This window comes from Gouania willdenowi, chromosome 12 (genome assembly GCF_900634775.1).
Source record: "Gouania willdenowi chromosome 12, fGouWil2.1, whole genome shotgun sequence".
Lineage (NCBI taxonomy): Eukaryota > Metazoa > Chordata > Actinopteri > Blenniiformes > Gobiesocidae > Gouania > Gouania willdenowi.
This window is the reverse complement of record NC_041055.1, coordinates 12,225,379-12,247,763: the sequence shown is the minus strand read 5'-3', so window position 1 is coordinate 12,247,763 and position 22,385 is coordinate 12,225,379. Positions and strand designations below refer to the sequence as shown.

Sequence of the window (22,385 nt, the reverse complement as noted above, 5' to 3'; positions counted from 1 at the left end):
CTCAGTAATCTGTTAAAGCAGAACTAAGTAACTTGCGCTCTCCCAAGACGGTAGCAACCGATCACTGAAAAATCCTAATCCCACAGTGACACTGAGGGTGCTTTCACACATTCACATGTTACCATGTGAACAGTATGGGGAAGAGAGACAAGTAAAATAAATGAAAGGTGTGGGAGTAATACGGAAGGTAGTGTAAAAATGTGTGTGATGTGTTTGTGTGCTGACAAAGCGACTCTGAAAATTAATGAATGAATGAATGGATAGATAGATGGATGGATATTTGTGTGTGTGCCGCTTGGTGGAGCGCTGGGTTGCGAGTGTGTACGTGATTGCTGTGTGCTGCTGCTGAGCCGTCACTGCATGGAGTTGCTTCGTTCCTCGGACAGAGGTCTTCTCTGCCTTTTTTGCTGATTCCACCATGATATATGTTTGAGAAAAGTGAATTTGTAGACAACCCTGTGCATAATCTAGCATTATTCTTCCCTGAGGAAGGGTAAGCAAAAATGTACTTGAGGAAAAGACAAAAACAGAGGGCACTGTTGCACCCTGGTGAGGGGGAATGAAACAGGGAAGAGGTAGTTAGGGTGGGACATTCAAAGTAGTGATTGACGCGAAGCTATTTTGGTTGTGCTGAAAATATAATGTGATGCTACTATTATACATATTGTGTTGTGCGAGGTAGTCTACTGAACCAGTCTGGTAACAATTGTGGAGAGATTAAAGAAGGTGATGCAACACCCGGCTTGTGTATAATGATGGTGGTCGTGAACAGGGAGAGGGTGGGTGCTTACACCTAGAACTGATAGTTGGCATTAACATGTCTACAGTTAGGCCCAATACAGGCTTAATCTAAAGCCTAATGCATGCCAGTGTATCCGTGACCAATGTGTGTGCCAAAACTGCTATTGTGAACCCTGGACACGCAAGACCATCCGGGCCGGCAGCACCCAATGTGAGTCACGGAGGCATAAGCACCTACCTCCACAGTAGGGCTTCAGGCCACGCAGGACATCGGGGATCTCCGGCCAAGCTCTCCAGAAAGCCCTAAACCATCCTCTACGGTGATAGTCAAAGGCTGGTCCCCCTGTGGCCCCAGACAGTCCGCTATACCAATGTGCAGCACACACAGCACCAAGAGGGCGTACTGCGGACTGTGGCACTGCAGGACGCAGTGATGTTGATAGGTTTTCATTGTAGTGAGTCCCGGGACCCACAGGTGGTGATATGAGTGGGTCCATGGGAAATTCAATGGGTCCCCAATAAAAAAAAAATATTTCTTTCTATTTCTTATATTCTTCTATTTCTTAAATTGTAGTGTTAAACTCTCTTAATGGTGGTATGATATGGCTATAATTAGCAGATATATTCATGTATGTTCAAAATGTATCTGAAATTAAACACATACAATTTCAAATCTGAAAAGTTTATTGCACAACTGTCACAGTGGCAGGTTATATTGCACTTTTGTAGCAACATAAAAGAGCACCAAAATAAATGACTAAAATTCAAATGAAAACAAAATGGTGTCTGTTGTACAAAAATAAATTATAAAAGTGCTGATTTTAACACAAACAAAACAAAATCTTCTTGTCTGAAGATCAACTAAATCAAATGAACTGAGTCAATCACTATGAAACTTAAAGCACAAAATTTAACTTAACTAACAGTGCAAAGTCTGTTGAGAAAAATAAAATGATGCAGATATGTTGGTGGTGTATTGTAAGCAGCTAGTTAACTGGCTAGTTGTTGTAGCGGCTAAACTAGCATGTACGCAAAAAGACGTGAGTGCCTGGGCAGGTTCCCATCTGCAATGTGAGGCTTTCAGATGTTATTTTGTGGTTACTGTAGCCTTAGGTTTAGTGTACAGGGTTGAGACCCGTTGGATAAATTAATCTCCAGATGAAACTAATGAGAACCAACACAACTCAAATGTTAACTTTGAAATGCTTTCCTGATGTGAAAGCAGCTTAACGTCAATGAGGGCAGCGTAAGGCCCTGGTTCTCTTTTACAACTGAAGAATATTAGAGTAGAAACTCTATTTGCTTCCTAGTGAGGAAAATTGGTGGGTGCTTATATGCTAATATGTATCTTTCATGATGTAACCGCTAAACTACTTTGGCTTTTCTTCCTCTGTAGGTGCTAAAACAGCGACCAAGGTTTGTGCCCATGAAGAAGCACCCTAGTTATATTGGAGGAGATGGACTTGAGCTCAGAGACTACCAGTTGGACAGTTTAAACTGGATGGCTCACTCCTGGTGCAAGTATGATGGCCATCCTTGAAACTGTATTTTAAAACTCGTATTTAATAATAACAGTAACTTGGTGGATCCCTTGCAACCTGTCGAGAAGTAAAAAAATGTTGCATTTGTTGTACCCTAAATATCAACCAGTACTCTGTACCATCTTACATTGTGCTGTTGTTCTTGGCTGCTTTGTCTTTATTCACAGAGGGAACAGTTGCATCCTTGCTGATGAAATGGGCTTGGGTAAAACCATCCAGACAATCTCTTTTCTCAACTACCTGTTTCATGAACATCAACTTTATGGACCTTTTTTGCTTGTGGTGCCTCTTTCTACATTAACTTCTTGGCAAAGAGAAATCCATCTTTGGGCACCTCAGATGAATGTTGTGGTTTACCTTGGTGACATCAACAGCAGAAACATGGTATATTGATATATAAGCCGATTTAATTTAAACGAGACAGTATCTGTGTAACTATTAAATGTTACATTCTTTGTTGTCTTCAATGTCCATTCTCTTTAGATCAGAACACATGAGTGGATGCACGTCCACACCAAGAGGCTTAAAGTTAACATCCTCCTAACAACATATGAGATTCTTCTCAAAGACAAGGTCAGCAGATTTAAAGTTTGCTCCTTTTTTTTTTTGACATTTTATATTGCTAGAATAAACTGCACTGTTCACTTGTGGAGCATATTGTGTTAATATGGGTTTACAAGAGGTGCTTAAAAGTTGCAGTTTATGGTAAATGATTTTGCTGCATTTACTGAACCCTCTTAAAAATTTGTAGCATCTAATAAAAACATAGCAATACTTATTACATAGTATGTAATTAAAATACATAAAAACCTGTAAACATGTTTGTCTTCAGTCTTTTTTAGGCAGTGTTAACTGGGCATTCATTGGTGTGGACGAAGCACATCGCTTAAAAAATGACGACTCTTTGCTCTACAAGACAATGATGGAATTCAAGTCCAATCATAGGCTTCTGATCACAGGAACACCTTTACAGAACTCCCTGAAGGAGCTATGGTCACTGCTGCACTTCATTATGCCGGAGAAGTAAGTCACAATGTTTTAATGTAACAATTCATATAGGGTCTTTGATTATAACAGCTATAGATAAAAGTATACACGCAGACCAGATGTCTCTACAGGTCATTAGTGATCTGCATACAGTTTTGAAAACTGGTCCATTAGAAACTACACAAGCCTTTTAACCTTCAGTTTTAAAAGGTAATTGTTTAGTGCAGAATTTCTGCAGGGTGTTTTAATTAAGAACAGCATTTTTTAAAGTTCAGTCAGATTGGACTAACGCTGCATTTCTAATGGTCCAAATATTTCATTAAGTTGACACTCTAGTTTGACCTTTCTAAAACAAATACGGTATGTACATTTTTATCTTGCGGGAAAGAAATTGTTATAGTACTTATTTGTGCCCATCATCTGCTCTCCCCGAAGGAGGGTAAGATACTTTGGGTAATAATATCTGATGCCTATTTTTGGTACTTTTATTGACCAAACAGTTGTAAAAAACTAAATGTCTGCCAGATAAACATTAAAAAAAGGATAAAGGAAATGTTCATACTGCATTTGTTGAGAATTATTTTTGCTTAATGGCTGTCTGCTTGTAAGGTTTCACTCCTGGGAGCTGTTTGAGGCGGAGCATGGTAAAGGCAGGGAGTCGGGATACACCAGTCTGCACAAAGAGCTTGAGCCTTTCCTTCTGCGCCGTGTTAAAAAGGATGTGGAGAAATCCCTCCCAGCCAAAGTGGAGCAGATCCTTCGAGTAGAGATGAGTGCCATTCAAAAACAGTATTACAAGTAAGAGCTGAATGGATCAGCAGTTATTTTTTATTCATCATTCTCTTGCATGTTAACACAATCCCAGCAATTGTTCTTTGTATTGGCTTTTTTGTGTTAATAATGATGCAATTACAACAATATAATAATAATGCAATATTTCCAGACTCTTATACTGATAATATGAGCAAACATGAGCATTTTTTTCCATTCAGATCATTAACTATTTTAAAGTTATTTACTAACAAAACAAACCAAATCACCTACTTAAAATCATCGCCCCTAAATAGAAAAAAGGAATAAAAGATCATTTTAGACAGGTAATTTTCAACATTTTAAAAAAATGAATATAAGCAATTTACAGAACTGGTTCCAAGAACAATTAACATCAAACAAAAAGGCTGACAAGTTATTTTAGTCACGCAGTCTTTTTACTTTAATTATAGTGGTGTAGCATTAGCAACACTTCTTACATAACAAGACAGCAGATCAGTCGAGTGATTTCCATTTGGTTTTAGGTAACACTCATGCTAATAAAATCATACTTTAAGCAGTGTTTTGAACCCCTCATTTCACACAGTTTGGACAATTTAATTCTTTCAAATACAAAACATTACTGCTTTGGTTACAGAAAGCCTGGGTGATATGGACCAATATAGAAAAACAATAATGGGTGAAAGTCAGTGGGTGAAAATGCCACAAAGACCCTTCTATTAATCACTAGCAGCTCAATATCAACATTTTGTGCCACTTTTGACTTTTTACTTCATTAAGGCTGAAATGTGTGATTAAATTATGTATTGTTGCTTCTTTCAGGGCAGCTCTGAGTTGCTGAAAGTAGTTTTTAAGTAAATCACATTCAGGGCACTGTTCCTTTAAGAAAGTGTAAATAGCCCTGTGAGCTGCAGCAGCAGCTCTCTGGTGCGTAGCAAAAGAGTGTTTCCTCAAACGTTTCTCAGCGCTTCTAATACTCATAACTAATGAAGTTTAACAGAGGACAGACAAAAAAAAATAACAGAGGACAGACGCACATCTGCTCTGAGCCTCTGACAGCCTCTGTTTTCTCTTGTTTTGTGACTAGATGGATTTTGACCAGGAACTACAAGGCATTAAGTAAAGGTACCAAAGGCAGCACTTCAGGTTTCCTCAACATTATGATGGAGCTAAAGAAGTGTTGTAACCACTGTTACCTGATAAAGCCTCCTGAGGACAATGAGTTTTTCAACAGAGCTGAAGCTTTACAGGTCAGTTTCTTTATGGTTCAATCCCCAATACGAAAGCTTTTGTTCGTGCCCTCACACAAGAAAATAAATTCTGAAGAGTCTACCCCAAAAATATGGTTGGAAAGACCTAGTCTTTGACCGATATTGGCTAGTCTTGATTGATTTGATTTATTGAATGACTTACCGGGCTATAAAGTCTTATTGGCCGCATTACAATAGTTTAGCATTTTTTAAAGAAAAATCCACACAAATGCCTAACACAGGCGCACCCTATTGGCTGATGAGGGTGCCCGTCAGACAACTTGGCCAATCAGAACGGGCAAGTAGGCGGGCTGCTGTACTCAAGTTAAGTTTCAAGGAAGTGTCCGTGTTTCAACTGACAAGTTTCCTTTACTACATGAAGTCACCTCACTGCCCCACGTCTACATATCTGTCTATTTACAGCTTTTTATGGTCACTTTTTACTGGAACCAAACTGATACACCGCTTCGTCTGCTCTTCTTACCGTGAACTACGGCGGGGCGATCACAGCAAGTCGGACTGTGAGTCAGAATACGGACGTGATCACTTCTGAACAAATCCAACGTAGTGATTTGGCAACTTCATGCTGTTATGCTACTATTACAAGCTGGCTGACTTTTACTGTAGACGAAGCGGAGATCAGAACAGCCTGTATACAGCCTGTATCCAGGCTGTTCTGATCTCCGCTCTGTCTGTCCGTCCTCCTTACGGAAGCGTCTCCATCAGCCTGAGAGCCCAGAGCATCGATCAATCCTGAACAGACCTAACGCTGTGATTTAAAGGGGACATATCATGCTAAATCCACTTTTTACACCGTCTCCCAGCATCAGAACCTTGTCGAAGTGCCTGGTTGAGTTTTATTTTTCACGGAAATGAACCCACATCTGTGGGTAAGGTAATTTTTGTGTGCGCGAAGCACTTCAAGGATGACTGCTTCTGCAACCTCCGCCAGTATAAAGAAGGATTTGCCGAAAGACTTTGTCTGATTGAGGGTTCAATTCCTTCTATCTTTGGAGACGACGAACAGAGCACTTCGGTAAGCTGTAAATAACACTAAAAAGTGTGATAAGACGTACCTGTCATTGTTTTGTTAGCATTAGCAGTTGCACCGTCTTCAGACTTCATATGTTAGCACTGTGTGCTCGTTTTAGATCCTTGATGATATGGCCTACGTGATTTAATTTAAGTCTAAAGTTTTCATTAGTCATTTCATTTTGCCGTTTTTGTCTTTGAAAAGACTGTATTAAAATGCATTTCGTGACGTTAGCTTGGCGCTAGCGTTAGCTCGGTGGTTGTGTTGGCTCACTTGTTCGGGTTCTGCAGGTTCATCTTCATTTTCATCTCGCTCCGCTGGGTCCGACTCTGGCTGGAACATGTAAGGCTGGATGGACAAGTCTTCCGTTGTTGACATTTTGTAAATAACCTCTGAATAAAAAGTTTATGCGCCGCTACATGGCCGTATCTCTTCTATCAAACTACAAAAATGGCCGAGCAGGGTGGAGTTGAACCGAGTGTCACCTGAAGAGGGGGCGGGGTATGGAGTGTCTCATTTGCATTTAAAGAGACCGCACCAAAATGAGTTGCTCTCAGAAGCACATCAGAAAAGGGGTAGAAAAGGGGCCTGTGGAGCTATAATAATGAGGAATTCAGACCCAAGCATTGCAGTTCCGCTTTATATAGACCACAACTGTATGATTTATATGTAAAAAGGAAGGATTTAAAACCATGATATGTCCCCTATAACAACTTTATGCTCTTATCCTTCTATTACAAACTGGCTTACTTTTACTGCATCCACGCTGCTGCTGCAGCTCTCTCTCGCTCTCTCTCTCTCTCTCTCTCTCTCTCTCTCTCAGCATTTCTCCGTGTCTGCTACGAGGCACAGTGTGCATCATGACAAAATGAGTGATCAGAATGATTGTGTGCGAGCAAAAACGATTTCATGTCTAATGTGATGGAGCTCAATTTTGTGGCAGCATGAAGCTTAACAAACCGGGAAAAATCCACAATTTAGCCGCGTCACTGTTTAAGCCGCCGGGTTCAAAGCGTGAGAAAAAAGTAGCGGCTTATAGGTACTATACTATTTAAAGTTTGAGATTTTGAGTTCATGACGTATTTACCCTAGTAATAATAATAACAATGCGCTGGATTTTATATTACGCATTTCATAGACACTCAAAAGTACTTTATGTTGCATTATTCTTTGACTCCACACACAGTGGTGGTAAGCTACTATTGTAGCCACAGCTGCCCTTTGGTAGACTGACGGAAGAGAGGCTGCCATAATGCGCCATCAGCCCCTCGACCACCACCAACACTCACACACACCACATTCATACTAGGCAATGTGTCTTGCATAAGGAAATAATGACATATACCACTAAAGAGATTATACCCCCCCCCTTACACTGTGACATGATGCAATTTAGTGTAATTAGGATAAAGATCTTTAAAGTTATGTTGTAATGACTATTACACAACGCAGTGTGGCAAGCATGATTTTTAGGTTCGGATTCATGACAAGATTGTGGTGATAAGTGTTTTCACATTTATTCCTCTCACAGCACCTAATCCGCAGCAGTGGAAAGTTGGTTCTTTTAGACAAACTGCTGTTACGCTTGAAGGAGCGGGGGCATCGTGTCCTCATTTTCTCCCAGATGGTGCGAATGCTGGATATTCTGGCTGACTACCTAAAGAGCCGTCAGTTCCTGTTTCAGGTTAAATAACTTTATTTTATAATATTGTCTTTACTAAAGTTGGTATATAACTTCTTGAAATGTTTTCACCAGTTGAATTGAGATTGTAATGTGAACATTTGTAGAGGTTAGATGGCTCCATCAAAGGGGAGATGAGGAAGCAGGCTTTGGACCATTTTAATGCTGATGGCTCAGAGGTACAATCTCTTTATACAATTGGTGCACCTTAAAAAAGTCACCTTAAACTGTCCCTTAAGTCAAACTTTATTTTATGTGGTCAGGATTTCTGTTTCCTGTTGTCTACACGTGCTGGTGGGCTTGGCATCAATCTTGCCTCGGCCGATACTGTGGTGATTTTTGATTCTGACTGGAACCCACAAAATGACCTGCAGGCTCAGGCCAGAGCCCACAGGATTGGACAGAAAAGACAGGTGAGCACAAACCTGTCATACAAGTCACCTCAATTTGTCCCCCTTGTTATTTTCTTAAAGGCTTTTTGAAGAAATATGAACTGTTGGAGTGGTCTTCTAGTATTTGTGTGAACTATCACTGTGGTTACTGCTATCACAGCTTACTAACCCTTAGATTTTAAAAAGATTTTCACATCTTGTTCACAATAATAGCCTTTTAAAACTGGGAATTAGCCTACTATTTTTTCTTTTTTTTTTTCTTTGACTGGTAGGTGAACATCTACCGTTTAGTGACAAAAGGATCTGTCGAAGAGGACATCATTGAAAGAGCAAAAAAGAAAATGGTGCTGGATCACCTTGTTATCCAGAGGATGGACACCACAGGAAAAACAGTCCTGCACACTGGTGCAGCTCCTTCTAGGTGAGCACCAAGCTCTGTACTCTGCTGCTCAACTGATTTGTCTGTTTCTATCTGATTATTTGTTTTAATTTTTTAAACTAATGAAACTAAAATGTGAACTGGAAATTTGCAAAAACCATTGTTATATACTGTGTTAGAAAGTCTATATTTATTTACAGTTCTGCACCATTTAACAAAGAGGAGCTTTCTGCTATCCTGAAGTTTGGTGCTGAGGAGCTTTTCAAAGAGCCAGAGGGTGAAGAGCAGGAACCTCAGGTGTGTTTCTACAATCATGGAAATGCTCAACTGTGCAGATCTACTACATTTAATAAATGTCCCCCCCCCCCTTAAGCATTCTAAGAGTTGAACTCCTAATAAACCAAGTTACCATCTTTACCATACAAATACAGTATGTTAAGAAAGTATATATATACAGATTGAAAGACAGCTCACAGCCCATTAGCAATAGGTTCATGCATAAATGTATGCATCATATTATTTGGGTAGTAATACATCTTTAGAATTTAAATTGAATAAAGCCAGTTTGAAAGAGGATAACTAAGAATTATATTGTGTAATTTTATTCTATTAATTCAGACAATAAGACTTGAGAGGAAAAGATTCACAGCTGCAAGTCTCTCTTAATGCTGCGTTCACACCGAATGCATCTTTTGCGGTACCGGACGCATCTGCCGTACGAAACATACCGCAGGGTCCACAGGATCCAAAAATGTCCCCATTCGCTTCATACGCACAACTGAAGCGAAGCACCGCCCACCAGCAACATATCCAACTCAGTGAGTTTCACTGCCTGCTGAAGCGAGGAGCTGCGGTCTTTTTTCTTCTCTCATAAACATAAACCACCAGTGAAAAAAGTGTGATTAGCGGCTAATGCTATCCTAGCTTAGTGCCGACTTTCAGAGATGAAAACTACAGGGAGAACTTTTACCTGCTACTACCACCTCCTCACTGATTCTCCTCCACGCCAAATCCTTCCTAGTCCGGTCCCGGTTATAAAGGGCATGTCATACAGCTCCAGGTGGTCACACACAGCTTCTGCTCCATGGTTGAATGGGTAAACAGATCGGTGTCCATGACGTCATCGTCAACAAAGACTCTGATTGGCTTTCGTCAGGCGAAACAGCCGCATGAGTTCAATATTTCCAACCCTTGCGTGTGTGCGGATATGTGTAAAAAGATACATCTGGAACGCATCTATCCATTGACGCATCTACGGACATTTCGTGACGCAATCGGTGTGAACGCAGCATAAGAATAACCCTTGCAGTTTCCCAGCATTACCACTGAGTGTCGCCATAAGCATCAACAACTGTATAAACTTACAAACCACCACCTCAGGAGGTGCCGCACACCCATTTCAGCTTTGATATATCCAGATTTTGCTGTGGAAAAGGGTGTGCACACATGCGGCCCCTGAGCGTCTCTTGGTATTTTGTTGAAACTGTCAAATTTAATTTCTTATGCCTGACTTCTGACCACATCAGACAAGCACTCTGACACCTGGTCAAATGGGGCACCATCATTTGATTTCACAAGATACCGGGAAAAAAGGTTTTACTCCTTTGGATCTGTTTAATAGAAGCACCCTTTTTTAAACAATGTGTTTTTTCTGAACATGTTATTGTATTTTGAACTATGAAAATTGTTTACATATCTTCTAAATATTCTATTCTATTCAGCGTTTGTTCTCTAATGTTGGTATAGCATGGATGGATTAGAATTTATAAATCAGTTGTAATTGCAATGAATAGATTCACAAAGTTTGTCAACTAACGTAACATCTTGAAATAACTTGCAGGGTTGGGAATCTTTAGGTACCTCACGATTCGGTTACGATTATAGGGACTGTGATTGGATTATGGATTAATTGATGCATTTTGATGCATATTTTCACAGCATTTCTCTGTTTCTCACCATGACCACTGATGAATTGCTGTTTTAAAAAAAAAACCAGCATTTACCTTTAATTAAACTACATTGGTAAACTGTTCTTTTAGAACTGCATGGTAAAGTGCTATATTAGCAGCATACTTGCTTTAACATGTACAATTTAAAAAAAACACTAAATAAAAAGGGCTGTTCTAAATTATAGATTATATACAGTTTATTATATATAATAAACTAAATTAGCAGCTGAACCACAGTGTTTTAAATATATCCTATAACATTCCTTTTTCAGAATTTCATATAACTTACCATTTAAATAAATGATAATTGAAAAGGTATGCCTTCATTTTTGATTACTATGCCTGAATGACGCTGCATCTATTATTTCTCCCACCTCTAATAACTCATCATATGCCTGTTATGTTTTGTAGGAAATGGATATTGATGAGATCCTCAAAAGAGCTGAAACTAGAGAGAATGATCCTGGACCCTCCACAGTAGGAGAGGAGCTTCTTTCACAGTTCAAGGTTACCTAGTTATCTCTTTCTTGCTTTAGACACTATTAAACTGTCAAAAAACTTTGGTAATTGCTTAATATTAGTCCAATGTTTTTTTTTAATATCCGATTTATGCAGGTTGCCAACTTCTCTGTGATGGAGGATGAAGAAATAGACATGGACTCAGAGCGGAGTCAGCGCAGTTGGGACGATATAATTCCTGAAGAACAAAGGAGGAGGATGGAGGAGGAGGAAAGACAGAGGGAATTAGAAGAAATCTATTTGCTCCCACGAATGAGGAATTGCGCTAAGCAGGTACAGCATCATGCTGGCTCAGTAAGGACTGGTTTGTGCCTTTACTTAAATTTCCATTAAAAAAAGCATATTCTGTCATTTCTTTTGCATTGTTAATGTAGTAATGGCTTGCCTGGAAAATGACTTTGAAACAGGTGTACGCCTAAATCCAGAAAAAGGTGTATGCGCAAAATTATTCAGATGTATGAATGAGTTCACGCACATTTCTTTTGAACATTCGGATCAGCGTGGAATTGACTGCACGTGCTTATTCTCTATCCACTTCTCAACTTAAATATGCAAAAACAAATCATATTAAAATGAGACCAGCACCTGGGATTCATCACATAACTATGGGGAGAGATGTCTCAATATTTTTCACAAATAGATTCCCAATTTTTACATGTATTTTCAGATTTTCACATGTATTTTTTAGAATTATCATGTGTAAATCTCCAATTGTGCTTGTAGATCGAGCAAAGTGCGTTTGTTGATCGGCCCTTGTGTGCATTTATTTTTGAGACAAACGTAACGCAGCCTTGCTCAGATTCACACACACCCAGCTCCTGACCCACGTTTGTATAAAGCACCACCATCCACTAAGGGGCAGTATTAAAGTTTGCTGAAGATGAGTTGACATATATAAATATAAAGATTAACATTGTATAGATTGGGAGGTTGGGGGATCAAACCCCCAACCTCTCGATCAAAAGACAACTGCAGTACTGCATTTACTTTCTTGTTAGTGCCTTGTTGATTTAGTACATTTTTGCAAGTAACAGATTTTTATTGAGGGGGTAAAACATTATTTTACCTTCAGGACATATTTGAAAAGAAAACAAAAAGAAACAGGCAGGCAGCTTGATTGTAAATCTAATAGTAAGATTGTTAGAAGATAAAAAAAGTCTATTTAATGTATAATCAAGTTATAAGCATGGAAAACCTGAGACTTTGGTATAAGGAGTTTTTGCTTTTTAAAAACTGACTTTGTGTTCTTGTTTTAATATACCAGATGAGCTTTTCTGCAAGTGAGGGTCGGCAGAGTCGAAACAGGAGATACTCTGGATCTGACAGTGACTCGCCCTCAGACCGGAAGAGGCCAAAAAAGCGGGGCCGTCCTCGGACCATTCCACGAGAAAATATTAAGGGTTTTAGTGATGCAGAGATCCGAAGGTGAATGTTTCAATATTTACAAATAAATGGTTTTCTTGTGTAAATATCCTCCTAAAGTATATTTTAACTGCTGTCAGGTTTGTGAAGAGTTACAAAAAATTTGGGGGACCACTCGAGAGGTAAGCTGCCCTATATTTTTCCTTCAATTACATTTTTTCATACCTATAGTTTTAAAAGTTGAATAGCTGCAGTAAAATGCAGCTTTATTATAGCCTCAATTTGATAATTTGATAAGTTTTTTTTTTTGCTATTCATTCATTGTGCAATAGTTGGAATACAATTCTATAAACCTTTTTATTGCTTGTTTATTTTAATACAACTTGTTGGGTGTTGAAGCCTGTTTAAATCTACAGAGGGCATAAATGTCCTATTAACAGGAGCCAGTCTATCACTGAGAAAGACAGAAAAGTGTTATGGATGTTGGTTTGCAGAAATTACTCTAAAACTAACTAAACATCAGATAATATATCGCATTCAAGCCGGGGGATCATAGATCAGAAATTGAAAGCTTCTTGATGTGTTTTTTCTCGTCAGATTGGATGCTATTGCCCGGGATGCTGAACTTGTGGATAAATCTGAACATGACCTAAAACGCTTGGCAGAGACTGTTCATAATGGATGTGTGAGAACACTACGAGAAAACCCCTGTGGACCAGAGAAGTCCTCAGGTAACCAAATAGATGTTTTGATGTATTGACTGTTTCATTAGTACAAAGACCGCTACATAGTGCAGATTTACAAATAAAAATTACTGAACGTTTTGATGGGCCAAATTTACAGCTGAAAATTAGAGGTTTGGAATGTATTCTTCAATTCATTCATTGGAATGAAAACAATGGCCTTTTACATTACAGTAATTTAGGGATGGCTTCCTGTTATTTTAATGAAGTAAAAGAAACTTCTTGCCTGCCTGCACTGTTTAATACAGTTTCTGCAAATGTGTTATGTTGCTTAAAGGCTACTGTCAAATAGGGAAAAAAAGCACATAGCGAAACATAGGATAAATTTGACATTCCATCATAATTTTGTTTTAAATAGTTGGAAATGTTATTAAATTGCAGACCAGTGATGATGCAAACCCCTAATAATAACTAAATATAGTTGTGAAAAGGCCTGGACAATATATTTTAAGATTAACAATATATCAAGATTTCTATTTTGGATGGTATTGAAAACAGTTTTATTTGAAATTATGTTTTGAATTAAAATAATAGTTTGATGAGTTGCTGCTTTCACTACTTCCCTCTTGTTTGTCTTGCACTCAAACTCAGCACCGCACAGCCCCTAATGCACTCAGCTCTCACAAGTTTAGAGGCAACAACATCACAGACAGAACGGTGCTTACTTTCATTGCGTGCTCGGCTGACTTTAGTCAGAGTCATAGGGAAGATGTCCCATTGTCTCTCGTATAACTCCCTCAGCTGTACTTGGTTGGAAACTCTAACCCACGATCTAGCAGAGACTCGCACAATCCCAAAAAATAATCGCACAAGTCGAAAATCGGCTCAAAATGGGCCATAAATCGCAGTGTATGGTTGGAAATAATTTAGTTAACACACTGGTCTCTTTTAAACACAATGTAACATGCCCCGTCCTCTTTTAAGGCTGGGATACACTGTGTGAATTTTTTAGTCGTTGTACTCAGCTCCAGCTAAAACTGTGCGACTCAGGTGCAGAGTCCGAATGTGCGCAGCTCACGATGCATGTTCTCACACTATACGGACCGAGACTCTGATATGATCTGACTGCTCACACTGTACGTTCATACACAACACGTCGAGGTCTTGTTTCCGGAAATGCAGCGTACAAATTAGAAATAGAAGAAGAAGAACTCTGAAGCGTCGCCATTAAAAAAGATGAAGAAGAAGAACCCGGAAGTGGAGAGACACTCGCAAATCTCCGTAAAAAGAGCTTAAAAAAGAAAAGACGGCGATGTGATGGACCAGACGTGTGCAGTAGTCCGTCAATTTTACTGCGGTCCTACGGTGTTGGCGCATGCACAGTGTGAGAGTTTAAGGTACGCCGGTCTGTGGCACTGCATCAACTGTGAGATAGCCTCACGAGGAGCGACTGGATTTCATCTTTGATTTCCTTACGACCTACGATTGCTGATTGGATGCTGGTCGTGAGGTGTTAATCGCTTCTACTGACCCCGTGTATACTACACGATGCACGACACAAGATCGAGCAGAGACTCGCACAATCCCAAAAATAGACGCACAAGTCGAAAATTGGCTCAAAATGGGCAGAAAATCGCAGTGTATGCCTGCCTTTAGCAGGGCCATGTAATCTTTACAGAGCACGAAAAAGTGATTTTCAGTGATTTTGAGATGGATTGCCGAGTGCGCCCTAAGAACTGCATGCTGCTATCAGGACTTCTTCTGAAACAAGCCACACTTTAGAATTTACGAACACATGCTGCCCCTTTATAAGCAAAAAATCCAAAATTAGCATTATTTAGACCCAGAGTCATCTTTCTGGATGGACAAAAAAATATTGAGATTTATATTGTATATTGCCTTTTGAGGAAAAATTAAGATGTAGATATAAATGTCTGTATTGCCCAGTCCTAGTTGGTGTGTGCATTATATCAGTCAGCATTGTTGACAATAACCATTTCAATACTTGTTTAGATAACTAGTAAGATTCTGATACTTACTTCATTATCAGGAGGAAGAAGAGGAAAGGTAAAAGGCCCGACCTTCAGAATCTCTGGCGTCCAGGTGAATGCAAAGCTTGTCATATCTCACGAAGAAGAATTGGCACCGCTTCACAAGGCCATTCCTTCAGACCCCGAGGAAAGAAAAAAGTAAGTTTTGTGATGCCTGTTGTGAAATAGAGTGCTCGTGTTTATATATTTTATTTCCATGTAGTCAAACTGCAGGCCTTTTGCATATAGTGGAAGTGGTATTACCTGTAAAAAAAACAGTAAATACATGTTTTTCACATTTATAAAAAAATGCAGTTATTTAGCCTACTGATGTAGATAGAGACCATTTCTAATATCGTGTGAGTCTTCACCTTAACCTTTACATCAGAATTGGCCTAATGTTGTTAGAAGCTCATTTAGTAAACTATCTAAGAAAATGAGGACCAGGCAAGGATGGAGGAAGAGAATTGAACCCGCCTTGTATGTACCGGTAAATGAAATAAGGAAGTTTCTCTTTGACAAAATAAGTTCAGTTGAATGCTTTAGGAGAAAAGTTTGATCAAGTCAGTCCGTCAGGCTTGGAGTTTTACAGTACAGTGAATTTTGTTTAAACTAAGCTTATAATAATTCACATAATGCTGTTGACTTTAAATGATGACTGCACTTTCCAGGTTAATCACAATTAATGATCTCGAAAGTGAGATTTAAATAATTCACGTGGTGTTTTTTTAATTCCATTGACCTGATTTAACATTCACAGTAATTAATTATAATCATGGCTAGAGTAGACAGTAACCTGCCATGGGCACTATTAAGTAACTGCTCATCAGTAAGATACGTTAATCAGTATCTTACCACCGTATTCGGCTGGTACTGATGGGCACACATTGTTTTGGGTTTTCTGTTACACACACATTTTCTATTTACCGGTATATCTTCATCCTTTGAATCACTAGAATATCCTCTGCACCTTCATTGCTGGGATGTCCGGGACTTGAATGGCTTCTCTCCATCGGTCGTATTTAAAGGAATAGAATTGTTCAGACAAGTACTTTATTGGTAATACGTAAATGGTGATTGATGTTGCAAACATGACTACTACATGGTTCTTATCTGCCTGTTAGAATAAAGAGGATAAATCATGAAATATGTCGTTGACTCTAAAACATTTTTTTAACTGACTTTATGCTCAGTATACGTTGAAGCTCAGGTTTTTCCTTGCGAAGAGGCGAAAAGGATCTGAATGCTTCTGTCTGACATTTGCTTTTCATTATGTTTGATTATTGCTTTGTATATTAGGTAATGTGTCATAACCGATGTTAATTGTCTGCACTTTTTTTTGTTTTTTTGTTTAGGTATATAATTCCATGTCACTCAAAAGCAGCACACTTTGATATTGAGTGGAGCAAAGAAGACGATTCAAGCCTTCTTATAGGAATCTATGAATACGGTTATGGCAGCTGGGAGATGATTAAAATGGACCCAGACCTCAATCTCACACACAAGGTAATTCCAGACACAGCCAATAACTGTTGTGTTTAATATCAAGTAATTTGTCACAGGAATCCTTATGTGGTAAAACTACCAGTACCATCTTCTTTTCTAGACCAATGTAAAATAAACATCCTACAATACCAGAAATACATATTGTGAAAGAATGTTTTCACACTTACTGAGCTAAAGCCAATTACATATCAGCAGATAAAATATTGCATATCAATTAATTATTGATCAATATATTCTTATTATGTTTTTTTGCTCTGCATTGTTTATTGTAGTTATTGATTTGATGTGAAAACTGTTGAAACAGTGTTATCAGTCTTTAAATCCCCATCTGTAAAAAAAACACCTGTGGCTATAAACACTTCTTGAGGAGCTCTTATCTATTAATGAACGTTGGCCAAAGAACCAGTGTTTTTCATCAGTAAATGCTCCATGAAGGTCTAAAAGTATATGATGCTCCACATCTTCTTAAGTGCCTAAGCACTGATTGGCTATATTTTGTTCAACATTAAGACCAGGGGTGCAAACCCCTTTTCAGCTTGCAAGCTACTTTTTACCACTGACAGCTTTTCACGATCTACTGTGTTGGGGGATTTTAATTGTAAATGATTAGATGTAATATTTACACTGTTACAATTATTATTAGAACTAGTCTCAATATTTGTATATTAATACAAGGCAAATTTATTTGTATAGTGCATTTCATACACAAGCAATTCAATGTGCTTTACATGATTTAAAAAGTGCATCAGAAAAGATTCAACAGTTAAAATAAATAATAACATTAAGTCAGCAGTTAAAACATTCCCTCTGTCATACGCAGTAGAGAAAAAGAGAGCCTTCAACTTGGATTTAAAAATGTTCCACTTCTTTGTATTAAAATACAAAAATAATATTAAAAATGCAAAGCTAACACAGCTGCTGACTTCATCAAAGACCCACAATAAAAAGCACATTTAATGGTGCCAGTCAGTAGCACACAGTGTTTCAGTATCAGCTCATTTTGTTATTTAAAACAGTGGTTCCCAATTCAGGGGTGCCGACCCCCTGGGGTGTCACAAACCGCTGAGTTTGGGTCGCAAGAAAACAAAGTTTCAAGAATAAAAGACAGATTTATGGCACTCAAATTTTGCACTTCACTTTACTGCATCACAGACACGCAGGTGTGTGAGGCAGTATAGCTCACATTTACACACTGCATTAAGTTAGAAGTAAACGTTAGAAGCTGTCCAATTCCACAATCAAGACCGTTGTTAATGCTGTGAGCCACGTATCCGTAAACATCCCCATCGTTTCCTCCTTACACTAAACCGGGCCTTGCTGCATAGACTGGTGTAGCATTAGCACGGAGTGCTAACAGCTGATGTGTGACTCCCAACATGATTGGCAGCAGAAAAAGTAGTGCAGTTTGGGCGTCCAGTAGTGCAATTTACATTTATGGCAATATAAAGTATAATATATTCTATATTAAACAGAAGTGTTTGTTTTAGCTGTTAGATAGTTGGAGAGGGAGGAGCTCACATTCTGGGAGGCGTGTTAGGTGACGTCACCTACCAACGTGGGAAAAATCTAACTGTCCCATTTAAAGCTGACTTTTCACTAAATGTGGAATAACAAGGGAGGGAGGAAACATAACTTTCCAACTTTGTCCCTCTGAATGAGGCTAAAGGGATGTATATCACTGTAGCAAAACCATTAGAAAGTGATTTTTTTCATCATACCTCCCCTTTAATGCACTTAAGCTTTTTTTTGGAATGCATGTTTTTTTTTGTTTATTTGAAGGGATAATATAAATGAAAAACTTTGTTGTGCTTTTTATGAAAAACAAAGGCTACTGGAATATTTAAAAAATGTCATAATATTCAATAAAGTCTAAAAATGTATTTGAGGCTATTTATGCACTATTTAAAAAAAATAGTGAAAAACTTAACAACCGCATTTGATATTCGGTATTTGGCCAAGCATTTATATTTTATTCGGCTTCGGCCTCAAATTTTAATTTCGGTGCATCCCTAGATGTCTGCCAATAATAAATATACCTGGTCGGTGTGAGCGGCTTTGGGCTGGAGGAGGCTCTTCTACTTATTATTAGAGGTTGTAAAGGAACAGTTTGGTGCAATAGCGCCCCCTCACACTGAGGTCAAAAGCTGAATTGTTAGGTTTCATTTCTGTGCTTTTCTCATTCATTTATGAGGTCTTGAAGCCCACGTGTGCAATCGACCAGTAGATCGTGATCGACGTGTTGTGCATCCCGTCATAGACTAATAATAGGGGTGAAACTAATCGTTTTTATGATTTGATTCATATTAATTTGTTGTTGCGGATTCAATTTAAGGATGATACTGGTTTATTTAGAACCAATCAGTGACTTGAAATCGATTCAGTAACTTTTAGCCAAAATAATAATTCAACCAGTGTGACTGTGAAATAAATACTTGGATACTAAACAGTAGGGCTGTAGTCAACCAAGGAAATGGTAACATTAGTCGACCAAAAAAATATATACAGAGAATGAAGGAGCAGGTGCAGAGGAGGACGAGGAGAAAGAAAAAGAGACAAGTATCAAATATTTCGTTTTGTGGTGCCGATTTACTTTATGATATGAACCTTATTAAACCTACAGGTCTGACAGACATTGGGTGTTGTTTATATCTGTGCCCGTCCTGAAACCAACAATTAAAACCTATACAAACAAAAGGACATAATTATGTTTGATTTAGTGCTAACCCTGCTTTTATTTTATTATAAACTGTTAATGTCAACATCAGATCAGTGCACGGGGGAACTAATGCACGTCATACACAGATGCGCAGTGTGCTGGCGCCAAAGACAGCAGCGGATCTGTTTACATAATCCACGCATCAAATATAAGGATAATCCATGTTCTTGTGCAGAAAAAGGATAGATTTAACATCTTAATTTGTTCCCTCTCTGCTCTGGTCTGTTCTGAGGACAGCTGAAACACAACACTTTATTTTTGCAGCGCAGCACTCACTCACACAGCTGTTGCTGGATTAAATACTTTATATTTGATATTTAATCCCTATATCACCTATATAAGTGCGTTGCATTTTTTTTTTTTTTACGGTATTGAAACTGATACCATTGCTGGTCGACTAATGAAAATCTTGGTCGACCTCGATGGCATCGACCAATTGGTCGACTAAACGACCAAAGTTGGCAGCCATACTAAACAGTGCAGGTGAGGTTTCCTAGATACCTGTTGTATCTTATAAGGGAATTAGGTATAAATGTATTATGGACATAAACAAGTAAACAACATTTAAGGGCAAATATATTCACATTTTAATCAAAGATGATAATAGTGTTTGAATTATTTTTTGTTAACTATTGTCAGTAATAAGACACTGTTTTCTTCTTTTTTCATTAGCTACTACCTGATGATCCTGACAAGAAGCCACAGGCCAAACAGCTGCAGACTAGAGCAGACTACCTCATCAAGTTACTGAGCAAAGACCTCGCCAGAAAGGAAGCCCAGAAGCTTGCCGGCACAGTATGTATAATTATGCTATCACTGCCTGCATTACTTGTCTGATGAGGATTGCTAACATGCAGGAATTGATATGTGTAGAACAATTCACGGAAGAGAAAACCTAGGAGTAAAAAGAGCAAATCTGCAAAGCCAATAAAAATAGAAGAGGTAATGAAGAGCCCATCTTCAGATCTCCAGTCAGACAAGAGATCAGATGAGGAAGATGATGAAATTGACGATGAAAAGGTACAGGTTCGATGCTTGTGGCACTGTTCTATTTTAGTGGTTTTACAAAGTCATTTTATTCACAAGCTCAAACTTTTCAGGAGATGCTGCCAATGAAAGCACCCAGCAAGCGAGGCCGAGCAGATCGGGTGGTGTTGAACGAGGAGGAGGATGAAGAAGAGGAGGAACATGAGGATGATGAGGAGCTTGATCATGATGACGACGATGACGACAATGATGAGGAGCCTGAGCAAATGCTTCCTTCTTCTGGAGGAGGCGAAGTTAAAGACGGAAAAAAGGAGAAAGAGGAAAATTGTGATGAGGAAACAAAGCCACTGGAAAGCATTAACAAACAAGAAGAGCGCATTGAAAAGGTGACAGACTTAAGTGATTACTAAAGTGTATAAAATATTTTTAGAAAGACACAAAAATAAACTTTTATTTCCCCTACTCCAGAATGACATAAAGTCTGAATCATTAGAACGATCAATAAAACCCTCTGAAGTGTCAACCCAGATAACAGCAAGTGGGGACAATGTTGCCATGTCTGAGGAGTCGGAGGAATTGGACCAGCGAACCTTCAGCGTAGTATGATCATTTAATTCATGGGCACTTCTTCTTGCATGATTGGACATAAATAATAAAACAGTCATGGAAGATCATGATTAAAACTGGAAAAAAATACTTGTGTAGTGATGATGGGAATGTGTGCTTAAATGCTCAACAGTGTAAGGAGAGGATGCGGCCTGTTAAAGCAGCTCTTAAGCAGTTGGACCGTCCAGAGAAAGGACTGTCGGAGCGCGAGCAGCTGGAACACACCAGGCAGTGCCTCATAAAGATTGGAGACCACATCACAGAGTGTCTGAAAGAGTATTCCAATCCTGACCAGATCAAGCAGTGGAGAAAGTTAGTTTACGTTCTGTTCACTATAATTAACAAATATTGTAGACAATGTATGTGAATTTGGGCTGTCACACACTCAGCTGATGTAGATATTTTGCAGTGCACTAGCAGTCACACTCGAAGAGAGAAGATTAGATAGAGAAGGCCACTAAATACCTGCATTTTTCACTGACCATCTCTTTTTTAACAGAAACTTGTGGATATTTGTCTCCAAATTTACCGAGTTTGATGCCAGAAAGCTCCATAAGCTCTATAAACATGCAATCAAGAAAAGACAAGAAAGTGGACAGGTATGTGAAGACCCTTGAACCTATTAGTCAGTGTGATCTCCTGGAATGACATGAGAAACACAAATTAATGCTCTGTCTCTGTTCCATTAGGCAGTGGACCAAAACATTAGAAATATGAACACTCACAGCCATAAACATGCAGGTAAACATTTTTTTTTAAATTTTCAGTCAAACTGTTGAAGGATGGTTGTCTCTGTTAATGAAAACGTGTTCTTATACCTCAGATATTGAAAGGCTGAAGGACAACTTGCATCAGGATGAGAGCAGCAGGGACAGCTATAGCTCTGATCGGCATCAGCCCTCTAATCGATATCATGAGGGCATTAAAGACAGACACAGCGCTGATTCCCACAGAAGGAGCTCAGCTGGAGATTCCAGGAAAAGACCGTTCTCCACCTTCAGCAATGGAAAGGACCACAGAGACAACATCAGACCCAACAGCAGGGACAGAGACAGGCAGGACCGGTATGGGAGAAGGGTCCTTCAAACAAAATAATTCCATCACATCTGCCTGAGGCACAGCCTTATACACTCTAATAAGTCTGTTTTCTTCACTAATAACCCAATTACAAAATCAGGTACCTTTTCATGTGTGTGCTGGAACAGAGCAACTGTGCTATTAATGCAGACTACAGAGGGACATTATGACCAAC

General features: G+C 38.9%; 1 protein-coding gene across 2 annotated transcripts in view; it reads left to right on the top strand.

The window, feature by feature from the left end:
* The window catches only part of chd1 (chromodomain helicase DNA binding protein 1), a 33,460-nt gene that overhangs the window by 8,934 nt on the left and 2,141 nt on the right, over window positions 1–22,385 (top strand). For both annotated transcript variants that reach the window (XM_028463678.1, XM_028463679.1), the window contains exons 10-35: window positions 2,138–2,262; window positions 2,450–2,666; window positions 2,766–2,855; window positions 3,115–3,305; window positions 3,879–4,067; window positions 5,128–5,290; window positions 7,855–8,007; window positions 8,112–8,183; window positions 8,268–8,417; window positions 8,669–8,817; window positions 8,976–9,072; window positions 11,136–11,231; window positions 11,340–11,516; window positions 12,508–12,668; window positions 12,746–12,787; window positions 13,203–13,336; window positions 15,339–15,477; window positions 16,674–16,824; window positions 20,213–20,335; window positions 20,414–20,560; window positions 20,641–20,913; window positions 20,996–21,127; window positions 21,267–21,445; window positions 21,633–21,732; window positions 21,823–21,874; window positions 21,957–22,197. In XM_028463678.1, the coding sequence (XP_028319479.1) occupies window positions 2,138–2,262; window positions 2,450–2,666; window positions 2,766–2,855; window positions 3,115–3,305; window positions 3,879–4,067; window positions 5,128–5,290; window positions 7,855–8,007; window positions 8,112–8,183; window positions 8,268–8,417; window positions 8,669–8,817; window positions 8,976–9,072; window positions 11,136–11,231; window positions 11,340–11,516; window positions 12,508–12,668; window positions 12,746–12,787; window positions 13,203–13,336; window positions 15,339–15,477; window positions 16,674–16,824; window positions 20,213–20,335; window positions 20,414–20,560; window positions 20,641–20,913; window positions 20,996–21,127; window positions 21,267–21,445; window positions 21,633–21,732; window positions 21,823–21,874; window positions 21,957–22,197 (3,743 nt within the window). The remainder of the gene's footprint in view (window positions 1–2,137; window positions 2,263–2,449; window positions 2,667–2,765; window positions 2,856–3,114; window positions 3,306–3,878; window positions 4,068–5,127; window positions 5,291–7,854; window positions 8,008–8,111; window positions 8,184–8,267; window positions 8,418–8,668; window positions 8,818–8,975; window positions 9,073–11,135; window positions 11,232–11,339; window positions 11,517–12,507; window positions 12,669–12,745; window positions 12,788–13,202; window positions 13,337–15,338; window positions 15,478–16,673; window positions 16,825–20,212; window positions 20,336–20,413; window positions 20,561–20,640; window positions 20,914–20,995; window positions 21,128–21,266; window positions 21,446–21,632; window positions 21,733–21,822; window positions 21,875–21,956; window positions 22,198–22,385) is intronic.